The following is a 13,274-nucleotide window of genomic DNA, read 5'->3' on the forward strand; positions in this document are numbered from 1 at the left end:
ATATACTAGTTGGCCCTCGGGGCAAATTATATGCATGGACCTTAGATGTTATTAAGGATAGACTTCATGAACTCTTCTATAACTAACTATTTTCAAATGATACCTTCAATATTTTATCTCATAAGCTCTCTTTGTTGGACGCAAATCATGCCGAATTATATGTGTACACAAACCGTATCTTAAAGCGGTTTGTAATGTTTAAAACCCTACAAGCTTTGTAAACTAGAGCTAAGTGAAAATAAAACGAAGGTTTTCACTGCGGACTCTGTTATGGCTTCCCCTTGGCACAACAGCTGACCTGCAAAGTAATGGATTTAACACGTTATATTACTAACCACTGTCGTCTCCTTGTGCTCCCTCGGTGTGAGCGACCACCGGCTCGGTTCCTACACTCCTTCGGAGTATAGTTTCGATTGTGTTTAGGCATTTTACAACGGGGCTCCTTCCCCTCATATGTAACCTGTGCACAGTGAAGGGAGACGCCATTGCTGTTCGGAAGGATGACGAAAAGCGCATGCGCGAGGAGAGACGTGCCTACAGCAAGCGATAAGTACCATGCGTAAAATATTTGATACGAAAAAACCTAACCGGAGATATTAAAGAAGCGTTTGTGTATGAATGTAGAAAAAGTTATGAATTCATTTAGGTTGCATTGAAAGTCATTCTACGGTAAGGAATGCATTCATAAGTGTAAAAAATTAAAGACTGTTGTCTATCTGCAGTGCCCAAGATCACACTTTTGAATGCTCAGATAAAAAGCTGGATATAGTTAGCGTGTTTAATGTTATAAACTTTAATGCTAAACGGAACAAGTGTGGCTTATTTGAAGGGACCTCCAGGATAAAGCCTCTTATCGCTAAAATGAATATAACACCTCTTATATTAGCAAAGATACATAAACTTGTTTTAAGTAAATAATTATTAAATATACATTTTGGTAGATTTCTAAAATTCATAACAGGAAAGCAATATATACCAGTGGAGCCAGTACCTTTTCAAATCTTTATTCAAGACCACTGACTCATTTTCATCTCATTTCATTTAATCTTGCTGAAAAAAATACTTTTAAGTTAGATCTGTTTTATTTAAAATGTGCTAAGATGTTTTCACTAGTAACTAGACAAAAAACTGGATAAAATATTGTGTTTTTGCAATGAAATACTGTCTGACTATAGCATCTACATTTCTTTTTATTAGCGTGGGACTTCGTTCCTTGAAGACTGTCCAAGACATTAGACAGGAGTCGAAATAAAGTAAAGGCTGATGTTTCTACCTGTGTGAGATTGTGACTCTTCAACCAAAGACTAATTTATTTCCCCACTTCTTTCACATCTCTACCATCGTTGCCCACAAATGCAGAGGACTCCCTGCCATTTCCTCCGTCTCGTATTTCTTGACGTAAAAGCAAAAAGAAATCGTCTGAGCAAAAAGAAAAAAAAAACGTTTGACTTTCCATCTCTAACCAAAGAAAAAGCAAACCAAAACCTGCAAAGAGAAAGTATCCTCCCACCCAGCGTCATCTCCTACGTGCAGTCGACATATAACTTCCTTTGTTTACTTCCTTTAGAAGTCAGCAGTCAGACTCTGATCACGCGTCAGTATCCACCAGACGTTGGAGGTGCACGATGGAAAGGCAGCGATGTTGATGAGCTCCTGCTACACATTTTAAGTAAGTGTTGCATGTCTTGATTTAGTTATCCAGTTTACTTTTTTTTCATATCTGGTGTTGTATGCCAAGTCTGAAGGAGATTTATTGTTAATATGTTACAATTTCTACATCAGTTTTTCATCTGTATTTCCATTTTGTCATTTAGGCAGTGGTTTTCTTCTTTTTTTTCCCTTAGTTTTCTTCTTCCTTTCTTTCTAAGGATGAATCCTTTGTTTTTCTGTAGAAAGCAGGTGTTTATCTTTGGTTAGCTGTAAATCATTCAGATCCCATTCCATCCCTCCCTAATGACTCCCTGTCAGTCTGTGAACGGAGGGCTGACCTTTGCTGGAGTTTCCCAGCTTTACTCTGAAACTGCTCTCTTGCCTGGAAAACACTCGCTGGAGCCCCTCCCCGCTGCGTGCCTCAGTCAGGCTCTATCCAAGCACGGGTGTTAGTGTCGGTGTACGTTCTGCGGGCCAGACCAGAGAGCTGTCCGACCAAAACCCAATGACCTCCTGATGTCTGATTTCAGGTCGCGAGGGAAGAAACGAGCGCCACGATGGATTACAAATATGACACCGGACTGGAACTGCTGTTGGCTCACATGAACGTAGAGGATATCATCAACGCAGCAGAGACGATCTATCAGCTTGAGGAAGAGGAGGAAGAAGCGGGCTTGTCTTTTGATGAAGAGGGGCTTTCTCAGGAGGAGATGGACGAGAACGAGGAGGTCGGGGACGGAGGGGGTCCGGGGAAGGAGCAGAAGGACTACGCCAGCGGAGTCGGGGGTGTCCGCTACGGGACGGTGCAAGACATCCTGTCCTTCGTGAACCTCCTGTCCAACATGCAGGCTGCAGCTCTGCAGCACCTGCCCGAGGAGATGGGAGTCCTCCTGAACAAGGTGAGGCTCGCTGCGTTCGCCCGCAGGTCTTTTTCTGACATTTAGTGTTTCCTTTTCAGAAGTTTAACTTTGTTTTCATGCTGCGCAGAAGGACATGGCTGTTAAGAAAGGCCGCTATCAGATCAACCTGGACGTTCTCCTGTTTCCATGGAAGTTGACCTACAAGAATCCAGGCTCTGGCCTCGTGCCGAAGGGCTCCTTTGGGAAAGTTCACTTGGCTCAGGACATTACGACCAGGAAGAGGATGGCCTGTAAACTGGTGAGTGCTTTCTGGAATTCGACCTGCGCCTGATTTCTTGTAACTCTCGCTGTGTGAGTGCCAAATATTTCCTCAGCACCAAGTGAAGTGCAGCTTGCTCGTGTGGCGGCGCAGAGACCGGTCATGTGTGCATAACTCAACTACGGTTTCCTTTGAATTGAAAGAGGAAGAGAGCGCAGCACAGTGCTCTTTCGAAAACATACGAAAAAGGGCAAAGGCTGAAGCAAGACTGGACATTCAACATAACTTCCCACAGCAGCTCCTGTTGTCTTTTCTTTTTTTTCAATAATTTCAGTGAAAATGGCACAATTTCCACAAGACACCATGTGATCTTTATATGTGTGCAACGATACCTACGTGCGTCTGTGGCACTGTGGTTGTGGAGGGGGTGTTGTTTACTCTTTGGTGCATGGAAAATATTGACAAATGAGGAAGGAGCAGTTTCCTACCTTCGGTTTTATCAGAACTTGATGTTGACTCTGCACGCTGCCGTGAATACGCTGGGAAAACTTCCTGGAGCCAGTTTGTAGTGCATGCTTGGGATATCTGAGTCATAACATGGAGGTCATAAAAAATGCTGTTATAATTAAATGCACATAGCTAATATATTATGCAATGTTGCAATGTAGTTGTTGATTGGGATTTTCTTTTCTGGTGCTTAGGGGAAACTATCAAGGCAATCATGAATGTACACCAGAACAGCTGCAATTCTCTATTTGATGAACGCATGACATCGACTTTAACTGATATAAGTCGGATTGGATTTGCTTTTTTTTTCTGCTAGTTAAACAGGATAACTACTGTTAGCAACATAAGATGACAGCAATATTTCATGGCATTTTTTCCACTTAAACACATTATCAATGCATTCAGTACTTAAGGTTGTGTAATATTATAATGACTTGCAATCGTTCTGAAATATAATGCAGCACATGTTGTTTAGCTGCAGTTCTTCTTAGCAGGAATTGCATAAATATTAGCTGTATTTCATTCTTAAATAGAATACGTTTCAAGTTGTGTTTTAAAGTCACAAAATAAAAAGTGACATGTAATGGAGGAAGCAGGAAAATAGTGGAAAAAGCACCAGGTGTCTTATAGGTGTGTCCGCCATTTTGGATTCTGTTGTTGTGTTGGTAGATTTGGCTTTTGAATAATTCTTAGTTCAGGAGTCGTTCCAGGAGATTCACTTGAATTGAAACTCAGAAATTTGTAGAACAAATGGAATGTGTCATTAAGAGTTGTTGTTCATCGCTAAACTAAGCTATCTGGCCTGGCTCAGCTTCCTTCCAAGTTATTTAGAGATGTTAAATAACAGGTTGGGGAAGCAACCACTTTTCTCTGTTTGGTATGAAGGCTGGAGGACTGCAGCTTCAATCTTTATACCAAGACTGAAGCTGCCAGTCTTGACATAAAGACTGGGGCTTTGCGGCTAGCGCTAGCTTTGTTACTAAGCTAACTCAAAATAAGAAAAGCTGTAGGTAAAACAGAATCTCTGAATAGCTTAAACACGCACGCACACACAAACACAAACCTATTAGCTTCTCCTCTAAATGCTTGTGCTCTGCTATGCTAATCAGTGTTATTGACCTAGTTTCCTACAACTTACTGAACTTCCTATTTGTTGATTTTTTTTTTAAGAAACCCAACTACTTGTAAATGAACTACTTGTAAATGCTTTTTAAAATGCTACTATTAATCCATGATCATTTCAAATTTTAAATTGTGTCATAAAGTCAGTTTTCCCTCAAGTTTTAAACTTTTAAAACATTTAAAATGTTTATATTAACTCAAAAGTTGTCAGTTATACCCCAACATAAATGATACTTTAAGTGTTTTAGGCACATAGTGTCTTTATATTCGACGGTATAAAGCAATCCCTGTTTCTTAGTTGATGATCTCTTTTTCTCACATTTCATGTTTTTGCAAGTTTGCATATCAATCTATTTACCAAAAGCATTGTTCCATCCCTTAAATTGAGCAAACACGTCCACTCCTGCTATTGATTTTAACTTTGCGTTCGATCTTCCTCCCCACAGATCCCCATTGAGAACTTCAAAGCAGCCGATGTGGAGTTCCAGGCCCGATTCCGCCACGAGAACATCGCGGAGCTGTACGGCGCCGTGCTCTGGGACCAGAGCGTCCACCTGTTCATGGAGGCCGGGGAAGGCGGCTCGGTACTGGAGAAGCTGGACAGCTGCGGGCCCATGAGGGAGTTCGAGATCATCTGGGTGGCCAAGCAGGTTCTGCGCGGGCTGGAGTACCTGCACTCGCACAAAGTCATCCACCATGACATCAAACGTAAGAGACACACTTTTACAACAAATGCTTTGACGCCTGTTGGCGGACGTGCTGAACTTGCCAAAGGTTGATCTGTTCAGGAAATGACCAAGCAGCATTGTAACAATATCTTTGTTTCGCTTTCAAGCGAAGCCTCAGATGAGTATAGTTCATGTAACTCATTTTCTGAGGAGGAAAAGAGACTCATTTAAGACAACCAGAAAGCAAATCTTCAAGCGTTGCCAGGTGGGACTGACAAAAAATCCGATGTTCACCATCAATGCCCAGAATGTAGAGCGTAAAGAAGAAATATGATGAAAGGTAGCGACGCGGTACAGCTGGAATCTAAGGATTTCACTCACAAATCTGTCAGCTTCATGTCTAAAGGCTCACAGTGTGGAAATTCCAACCTCCTTCTCAGTCAGAGCAAGCGTCCAGAAAAAGAGCTAAAGGCTTATGATAGAAGTCAGCCTGACCCTCTGGTGTGTCTCTGTGGTATGCGACATTTTCCTGCTTATGATCAAACCCCAAGTCATTTTCTCTCAAGGAGTGTTTTGTGGGCAAGGATTAGCTTTACCAGAACCATTCACTTCACTTCCTTGTCCACATGCCTTTGACACACCCGACATCCTTCTCATTTCAAATCAGCACAAGACGCATTCCAAAGCCCAGAGGTTGGAATGTGTTGGCTTTTCCTGCAGAAACTCCAAAATTACAAAAAAAAAAGAAAAAAGATAAACCTCTCAGATTTGCAACTCCTCTGATTCATTGCGTTCTCCTTTCTCAGCCAGCAACATCGTCCTGATGTCGGACAAGGCCGTGCTGGTGGACTTTGGTCTGACGGTGCAGATGACAGAGGACACATACACCCCCAGAGACCTCAGAGGAACAGAGGTAAGAAAAAACAAAACAAAACCCTGATGCAACCGTACAGGATGCAAGCGTAAGCTTCTTTCGAACACAGCGTCTCTCTGTTGCTGCTTCCTCGAATCAAACTTGATGTGTGTTTACTAGAAAAGTCAGCAGGCGTCTTGTTTCTGACTCGGGCTCGATTCCCCTCCTCACACAAGTTTTTCACTAATTAGTCAATAAACTTGTCTGCACTTGTTTGTCCTTTTGTGATGCTCTTCCAAAGATCGAGCTCTTGAGATCAGCACTGCCACCGCCGCACTCACTGACCTCACAGCTGCTAGTAACAGTTTTGTGTCTGCCCAGGGCGCTCTCGCTTTGATCTGCAGGAGGTTTTGGGAAGAGTCCGAGGGATTTCTCAAACGCCTGTCTCTCCCAACAACATATGCTCCCTGCTTTTCAAATGTTTGAGCATGTTTGTGTGTCACATCTGCACATCGAGCCTCTCGTGGCTTGGCTTGCGGAAAGTCCCAGGGCAGACACCCAGTGGCAACAAGAGAGAGAGAGACAGAGAGAGAGAGTCTGAGATGCTCAGACACACATTGACACAGGAGACCAAGCTGGAATTTCCAGCAGAGAAAAACAAAGATGAACTCAGTTGCTGTATTTGCTTTTCACTTGAAGGCCAATAAACATTTGGCGGTGAACATACCTTGACACACAAACACACATACACACAGAGCGTGGGCCTAAAGGTTAGCTTGTTTATCACAGAAAGCCCCTTCTTGTGTAAGAGGACACTTCCTGTTTGCTGCTTCTCTGATAATCAGAATCCAACAGATGATCACTACAAGTGGAACAACTTTCACTTCTCTTTCTGTCGTTTTGGGTCTGCAGCCCACATGTGGCATTTATGTGGTTTTATGTTCTTTTCAAACAGATGTATATGAGTCCAGAGCTGGTTCTGTGTCGAGGACATAACACCAAGACGGACATCTACAGCCTGGGCACCACCATAATCCACATGCAGACGGCTAGTCCTCCCTGGGTCAGGCGCTACCCGCGCACCGCCTACCCGTCCTACCTTTACATTGTGAGTACTCTTGCTTATTTTGTTTGTTTTTCTCATTTTTGTCATGTAATCACAGACAAGCACAAAGTAAGTCTCAAACGGAAGAGTTTGAAGAAAGTTCGTAGTACAGTGGCATGGGGATTTGGAAGGACCAAGCACATCTAGAGCAGAAATCCATATATCCACTGGAGCGACTGTGACTCAGTGGGTGGAGGTGTCGTCTTGCAATCGGAAGGTTGTAGGGTTGATTCCAGCTTCTGCCCGGTCAAGTTGACCCCAAGTTGCATCTGTGAGAGCAAATGGGTTAATTACGTGGGGTGTGCAAAGATGAAGCTGTATTCTGGTGTTGGAACCAACTGTAAGGGAATCCCTACCTGTCATCCTGTGTCATGTTATGAAGATCAGGATGTTTGGGAGAGTTTTGAGATATGATTCCAGGAAAATCCATGCAGGTATTCATCATCCTTAGGGATGAAGACTTTTACTTCCAGAATCAGCAGATTGAGCTCCACATTTTTAGATCTGTTCTGGACTTAGACATTTTGTCAAACAAAACATTCCAACCTAAACCCGACTGTAACCCTTTCATGCTTGTCACAGTACTTTGGCCTAGTCATTATGCTCATCAGCCTCATTGTCCAGCTTACAGACTAAAACTGACCTGTTTTGTTTCAGGCCAGACAGTCTCACATGTAGCTGCCAAACACAGTGCATCCAATATTGATTACTAAGAACAATTTGTTGCTATCATTGCATATGTCAATATTGGAGAAGCAAGATGAAGTGAGGCTCGGAGAAAATCCTCGCGTTAGGCAGGCATCACTTACTGTGTTTAAAAGCGTGACGTCAGTTTCCGTGACTTATTTCAGACTAGATTGTGAGGAGATGAGATGAGTTTGACCTATTGCACCCTTAGTGAGTCAACGTCACTTCTGCTTCTTTGCACCTTTACTTCTTCCATTACATGGTTCTCCTTGTTAAATGGTTACCCTTTTTTAAATATATATATTCAAACAGTTACTCACTTCCTCATGAAACCCGTCATGGAGTGTTGGTTATTTACTTCTGCAGTCTCAGTCTTACTATAGCCCATTGTTCTGTTTTTAACTTGTCAGACAAGTTGCTTTGTTTGCTGGAGATCTTTTGGGACATTTGCACACCGTTTGGTCTGGCTGCGGTTTAATGAGACGCATCCTGTTCTCGGTCCTGTGGTGACAGATCCACAAGCAGGCCCCGCCTCTGGAGGACATACCGGAGGACTGCAGCGCAGCCATGCGCTCCTTCCTGGGGCGAGCCCTGGAGAGGAACCCCGCACTGCGGAGCTCCGCGTCCGAGCTGCTGAAGGACGACGCCCTGAACCCCCCCAGGGAGGACCAGCCGCGCTGCTGGAGCCTGGACTCGGCCCTGGAGGAGGTCACCCACGCGTTGCTACGGCAGCCCAGCCAGCACCACGACACCACACAGGGTAAGGCTTTTGGACGTGCATTCGAAACTGTCGTGTTATCACAGACCCAACTGGATTTTAACACATGCTCGCCTTTCTCCTCTGCAGAATCATCTCTGTACTCCGAAGACTCTGGCCACTTAAGGAGGAAGGGCTCGCTGTACATTGACCTGGGGGCCTTGTCAGGGTACAGCAAACTGGTCACAGGACCCCCTACCTCTGAGTACGGCTAACGTTTTACCTGCAAGAGACTGGTGTTACCAGAAGCCGAGCTGTGATTACAACTGGCTGCCCATCTGCTTTAAACCTTTGAGTTGTAACTCAAAGTGAGCTGCAGGTTGCGTGACTCGTGAGCAAAACGAAAGAGACATGGTACCCAGGTTCAGCAGACTCTGTACATACATACATTAGGTGGAAGCAGATGTTGTGACATGTTTTTTTTTTTGTTTGTTTTTTTACACTCGCAGCCTTTAAGCCTCATGTTTAAGCCTTAAAGGGACATGAAACAACAGAAGCACATCTGCTTTAAGTCTCGCATCTATTAATGGGTGGAATTATCTTTCCACAAACTCATCATGCTACTCTGGGGGAGTTCAGTTGACCAATGCTGCAACAATGACTGTTTTTTTCCTTAGCAAGAGTTTCCTACATCCTTTACAGCTAAAGTGGGTACATGTATGTTTTATTTACATATTCTCATTAATCCAAGACACCTTTTCACATCTTTATGTTTTGCGAAAGAGGAAATAAGTCATTCAAACATAGCGTTGGATTCCTGCAGGCTGAAATAGAGTACGTCATTTCACCACAGGCTACACTCTGTGGTGCTTCTTTATTTTTATATACTCATCAGGAACAATTCTGACTTCCTGAAATGATTTTTTTTAAGCTCATGTTGGAATCCTATTGCCTTGACCCTTTTCTGGGATTATTTTATTCTCCATCAAAAACACTTTTCTTTATGACAGGCTGCTTAGAATAGGGTTATTTGTTGTGGGTAGCTCTTTAATGAGGATCCCAACTAAAACAAAAATTGCGAAGCGGCTTTAAAAACAAAGCAGTTCTTTGATAGAAGGCAAAAGAAAACGTCTGAGACGTTTTAGAAATCCTGAAAGGTCTGATTTATACCAAAGAACAGCTAGCTGTATTTCCATTCCAAATGTGCACAAAGCTTTGTCAATAATCCATTGATGTCACAAAAACGCAATTTAGCAATTGCACCGTTTCGATGAAATCAGAAACGTAATTAAAAAAAAAACATGTGAATGAGTTGGTTCATGGCACCAGCAACCCTCCCGACCCCACTAAGGGACAAGGGTGTCAAGAAAATGGATGGATGGATGAAAGGAGTTGGTTCATGTGATTAGTCACTGAAAACTCCTCCTACCTCTTCCTGTCATCTTCTTCATGGTTTCTGACAGTAGTGACATTCAGTTGTCGACCATGTGACTTGTGTGATGCACAAAAAATGGGTTTCCATTGCGGTTTTTGCAAATTAGACCATTTTTGATACGGACAAAAAAAAAAAAAAAACTCATCCTTGTGCCAAAATGTTTTTAATGGAAAACGAGTTTTTTTCTAAATTGACATTTTGAATTTCTTTTCAACACGTCAAGACTCGCCTCATCATGAATGGACACGCAGCTACTGAGGCGCGGCCCGAGGCTTTTCTCAGTCAAACGACTGCTGAAGAGGCATGGAGAAAAGCGAAGCGTTATTTATTATTTACTTTTCTTTATTGTGTCTGTGATCGGAACCGTAGCACAGCTTCTCACCGGCTCAACAGACTCGCATCGCCGAGGCACGGATCTCCACGACGACAAACAGAAACGATCGGCTGTGACGACGTAACATTGGCTTTTGCGAGTTAAAACTCTAAGCTCACAGCGTTTTAAGCTCTCCGTCGTTTTCGGATGCTCCGAAAACGAAAACGCACGCAGTGTGAACCAACCTGCAGAGTCATGACTCAGCAACTCTGCAATGCAAAAAATATAAGTATTGCAGAGGCTGTACAGCTGGTGTGAAGCTAGCCTGGAAGAGATGCCAGTTTATCTCTTGGAATGTAAGCTGTATGTTTATGTATGTGTGAATTACACAGGCATGTACTGAATCATTCTGTAGTTCAATTATGGACTTCCTCTTGTTGATTCCTGTGGAATATTTATACCAACCCCCTCTTCCCCTCCACTCGTATGCAAAAAAGCTTCTGAAGAATGGACATGTGATTTGTGTTGTGCACATCTTGTTAGACAATGTCTGCTGTACCCACTTTCTTTGGTATTAATCATAGAAATTACCCGTTGTTTGCAATGTGTTTATTTTGTATGTTGTAAATACAATAAAAGAAGCAACAACAAAAAAAAAAAAAATCCAGTGTCACTGTGTTAGTCATTACTAAGTCGACCAACAAATGGGTCATTTATTCAGATTATGTCCCATCTATCAATCTAAAATATTCCAATAAATTTTAGGATGCTGTGAGTTGATCTATTCTATATATACAAGTTGCAATGAATATTTAACAAGTTTATGTTTTGTCACATTACCACCAGATTATTCAGTTCAAATTTGAAAATACTTTATTGAGCCCAAAGGGAAAATAAATGTTGTACCTCAAATTATTCAGTGCTCTTGAAAGACATTTGGGTTGTGATAGTTGTAGCAGTCTGTATTACAGCAGCTGCATTGTCCATACATTTCTTGATTAGACAAACAAAAAGTAGCACATACACATGAAGTGTAAGGGAATTTATGTATGGTTTTAGAAATTATGGTGGTTGATGGTGAGAAAGGGTCTCTGTGCAGGGGAAATTTTATATATATATATAATTGTTATGTCATTATTCAACCCTCGTGTGTTATTCTTACTCCAGCTCTAAGAAGCTCTAACAAAAATGTCAACCTTGAGCCATTCAACAGTGTGTTTCAATTGATTTATTGTATCAAAAGCTTTCTTTAGACCTATGAATACTCCATACATCTAATTTCTTACTATATATTTAATTTGATTCTCTTCCCTTTTTAAACATGAGCAAAAACAAACTATAAGTTAACTATTTTCCCTTTTTTATTATTATGGTTTGAAAACTACATTCTCTGGTAATTTGGTAGAAATGCAATGAGACGAATATGGGAAAAATGTGTGCAGTTTTCCTGAATTCCCCCAAATATCAACTAGATTGTAGTCGTAGTCAACGTATGAATAATGTTTTAGCAAGCCTGTTAGCTACGTTGCTTTTTCTGAGACCATATTTAGTCATGGCCAATATCAGCTAGTGATTTTACATCAGGGAAACCCAGAACGTGAAATATGGAAAAGGGTTTTCTCCTATCTGCATTCTGGGCCTACACTTCCTCTTTCTAAAGTGTGGGCGGGGAACTCACTGCTGCAGGAAGCTGCTTCTCCTGCACGGGTGAAAGGCTGCTAGAAGCTGTCGCGTCCTGCTGAACGCTGCAGTCCCGTTCCGCCACCTTCTGGTCAAAGGTGGGTACTGCTTCAGTGTTTAATCACACAGACTCCTATATAGTGGTCAGCATAGCTGCATTTAAGCATTCTGATGGATAAAGAAAGCTTGTCAATTTCTGCTCAAAATCAGGTCAAATATATATTTTTTGGTGGTAAAGTGGTGAGCATAGCTGCTTGAAAGCAGTTGACCTGGGTTCGATTCCCGGCCATGGCAGAGCTTTCCCAGAAAACAAAATGTTATTAACAGGTTCACATTTTCCTATGAAATTGGTTACACTGTGCAAAATTTTTGAACAATGTTTAGATTGTCTTTTATGGCTATGGTGGTATTGTGGTGAGCAGAGCTGCATTCCAAGCAGTTGACCAGGGTTAGATTCCCGGCCATCACAGTGCTTTGAGTACCAGAAAAAGGATGCATAAATTGTCAACTTCTATTCTATATCTGGTTATCCTGCTGAAATATTCAACACAATGTCACAATTACCTTCTGTAGCTACGGTGGTACGATGGTGAGCACATCTTCTTGCCAAGCAGTTGAACTGGGTTTGACTCCTGGCCATCACAGAGCATTGAGTACTGGAAATAGGATGCATTTACAAGTCTTTCTCAAAAAATTAGCATATTGTGAAGAAGTTCAATATTTTCCATAATGTAATGATAAAAACTTAACATATATTTTATATTCATTGCACACCAAAAGAAATATTAAAGGTCTTTTATTGTTTTAATACTGATGATTTTGGCATACAGCTCTTGAAAACCCAAAATCCCTGTCTCAAAAAATTAGCATATCATGAAAAGGTTCTCTGAACGAGCAGTTAACCTAATCATCTGAATCAAAAAGTAACTCATCTCAGAGCGTTGAGTACCTGAAAAGGATGTATATATTAACTCCTCTTCTATTGTAGGTTATCCTGCCAAAATATTCAACACATCACAATTACCTTCTGTACCTAAATATGGTATTCGGGTCGACAAATTCAACACAATGTCACAAATACCTCCTGTAGCGATTGTGGTATGGTTGTGAGCATAGCTGCCTTCCAAGCAGTTGACCCGGGTTCGATTACCGGCCATTGCAGTGCGTTGAACCGGAAAAAGGAAGCCTTTATTGTCAGTATCTTGTCCTGCAGAAAAATTTCACAGAATGTCACAATTACCCTCTGTAGCGATGTTGGTACAGTGGTGAGCATAACTGCTTGCCAAGCAGTTGACCCGGGTTCGATTCCCAGCCATCGCTGTGCTTTGTACCTCAAAAACAGTGTATATATTGTCAAATTCTGTTCTAAATATGGTTTTAGTGACGAAACATTCAACACAATGTAACAATTGCCTCCTGTAGCGATGGTGGTATAGTG

General features: G+C 42.0%; 2 protein-coding genes and 1 non-coding gene across 3 annotated transcripts in view; 2 read left to right on the forward strand and 1 right to left on the reverse strand.

Moving 5' to 3' along the window:
- Positions 1 to 517, reverse strand: part of mtpap (mitochondrial poly(A) polymerase) — a 15,489-nt gene extending 14,972 nt beyond the window's left edge. Inside the window, exon 1 of the mRNA XM_008438518.2 lies at positions 336 to 517. Within this exon, the coding sequence (XP_008436740.1) occupies positions 336 to 516 (181 nt within the window). The 5' untranslated portion in view covers position 517. The remainder of the gene's footprint in view (positions 1 to 335) is intronic.
- A 1,063-nt stretch (positions 518 to 1,580) lies between these two features.
- On the forward strand, positions 1,581 to 9,976 carry map3k8 (mitogen-activated protein kinase kinase kinase 8). The gene is made up of 8 exons (XM_008438519.1): positions 1,581 to 1,669; positions 2,181 to 2,549; positions 2,638 to 2,808; positions 4,845 to 5,106; positions 5,873 to 5,979; positions 6,875 to 7,027; positions 8,225 to 8,471; positions 8,559 to 9,976. The coding sequence occupies exons 2-8, from the start codon at positions 2,208 to 2,210 to the stop codon at positions 8,681 to 8,683; spliced, it is 1,407 nt and encodes a 468-aa protein (XP_008436741.1). The 5' UTR covers positions 1,581 to 1,669; positions 2,181 to 2,207; the 3' UTR covers positions 8,684 to 9,976.
- Positions 9,977 to 13,084: 3,108 nt separating this feature from the next.
- On the forward strand, positions 13,085 to 13,156 carry trnag-gcc (transfer RNA glycine (anticodon GCC)). Its single transcript has one exon. It is a non-coding gene; the product is annotated as a tRNA-Gly (tRNA).
- The last annotated feature ends 118 nt before the right edge of the window (positions 13,157 to 13,274 follow it).

Source organism: Poecilia reticulata, linkage group LG20, assembly GCF_000633615.1.
Source record: "Poecilia reticulata strain Guanapo linkage group LG20, Guppy_female_1.0+MT, whole genome shotgun sequence".
Lineage (NCBI taxonomy): Eukaryota > Metazoa > Chordata > Actinopteri > Cyprinodontiformes > Poeciliidae > Poecilia > Poecilia reticulata.

Coding starts and splice junctions, on each gene's coding strand:
- map3k8 (XM_008438519.1), top strand. CDS start 2,208: ATGGATTACAAATATGACACCGGACTGGAACTGCTGTTGGCTCACATG. Junction 2,550..2,637: donor TGGGAGTCCTCCTGAACAAG/GTGAGGCTCGCT, acceptor CATGCTGCGCAG/AAGGACATGGCTGTTAAGAA. Junction 5,980..6,874: donor GAGACCTCAGAGGAACAGAG/GTAAGAAAAAAC, acceptor CTTTTCAAACAG/ATGTATATGAGTCCAGAGCT.